This window comes from Eurypyga helias, unplaced genomic scaffold (genome assembly GCF_000690775.1).
Source record: "Eurypyga helias isolate BGI_N326 unplaced genomic scaffold, ASM69077v1 scaffold1815, whole genome shotgun sequence".
Classification (NCBI taxonomy): Eukaryota; Metazoa; Chordata; class Aves; order Eurypygiformes; family Eurypygidae; genus Eurypyga; species Eurypyga helias.
In genome coordinates, this window is record NW_010253181.1 from 59,798 (window position 1) to 60,248 (window position 451).

At 54.8% G+C, this 451-nt stretch overlaps 1 protein-coding gene across 1 annotated transcript in view; it reads right to left on the reverse strand.

The window, feature by feature from the left end:
• Positions 1-299, reverse strand: part of LOC104510345 (lamin-B receptor-like) — a 12,271-nt gene extending 11,972 nt beyond the window's left edge. Inside the window, exon 1 of the mRNA XM_010152563.1 lies at positions 42-299. Coding sequence (XP_010150865.1) covers positions 42-299 — 258 coding nt within the window. The remainder of the gene's footprint in view (positions 1-41) is intronic.
• Positions 300-451: the final 152 nt, after the last annotated feature.

Here is a 451-nt window from a genome sequence, read left to right on the forward strand (position 1 = left end):
GCCCCCCTAGTCGCTTTAATGCACAAGGGGGCAGCACAGACCCGCAGAGGGAGAAGGTTGGTAACTCGAGCCCCCGCAGCTGCAACCATGCCTGCATCACCATCCCTATCCACCACACCTGCATCCCCATCCACCACGCCTCCATCACCCTCACCACCTTCCACTGTGGCCAGCCTGCATTCTTCCCCAAACTCCTGTGTGCTACTGCCAGGGTCAACCACTGTCAGTGGCCCCAGTTCAGAAAGAGAAATACACACATAAATCAGTCCACATAGTCGAGGACGAGGTATCAGGGCCATCCCAGGAGACAGAAACAAACAATAAGGAGATGGGAGCAGGGCCATTTCAAGAGTTGGAGGCGAAGGATGAAGCTGTTGTGATCACACAGTCTTTATCCCTGAGGGAGCTACAGGACATCCTTAGAGACTACAGCCGCTGCTCAGGTGAACAT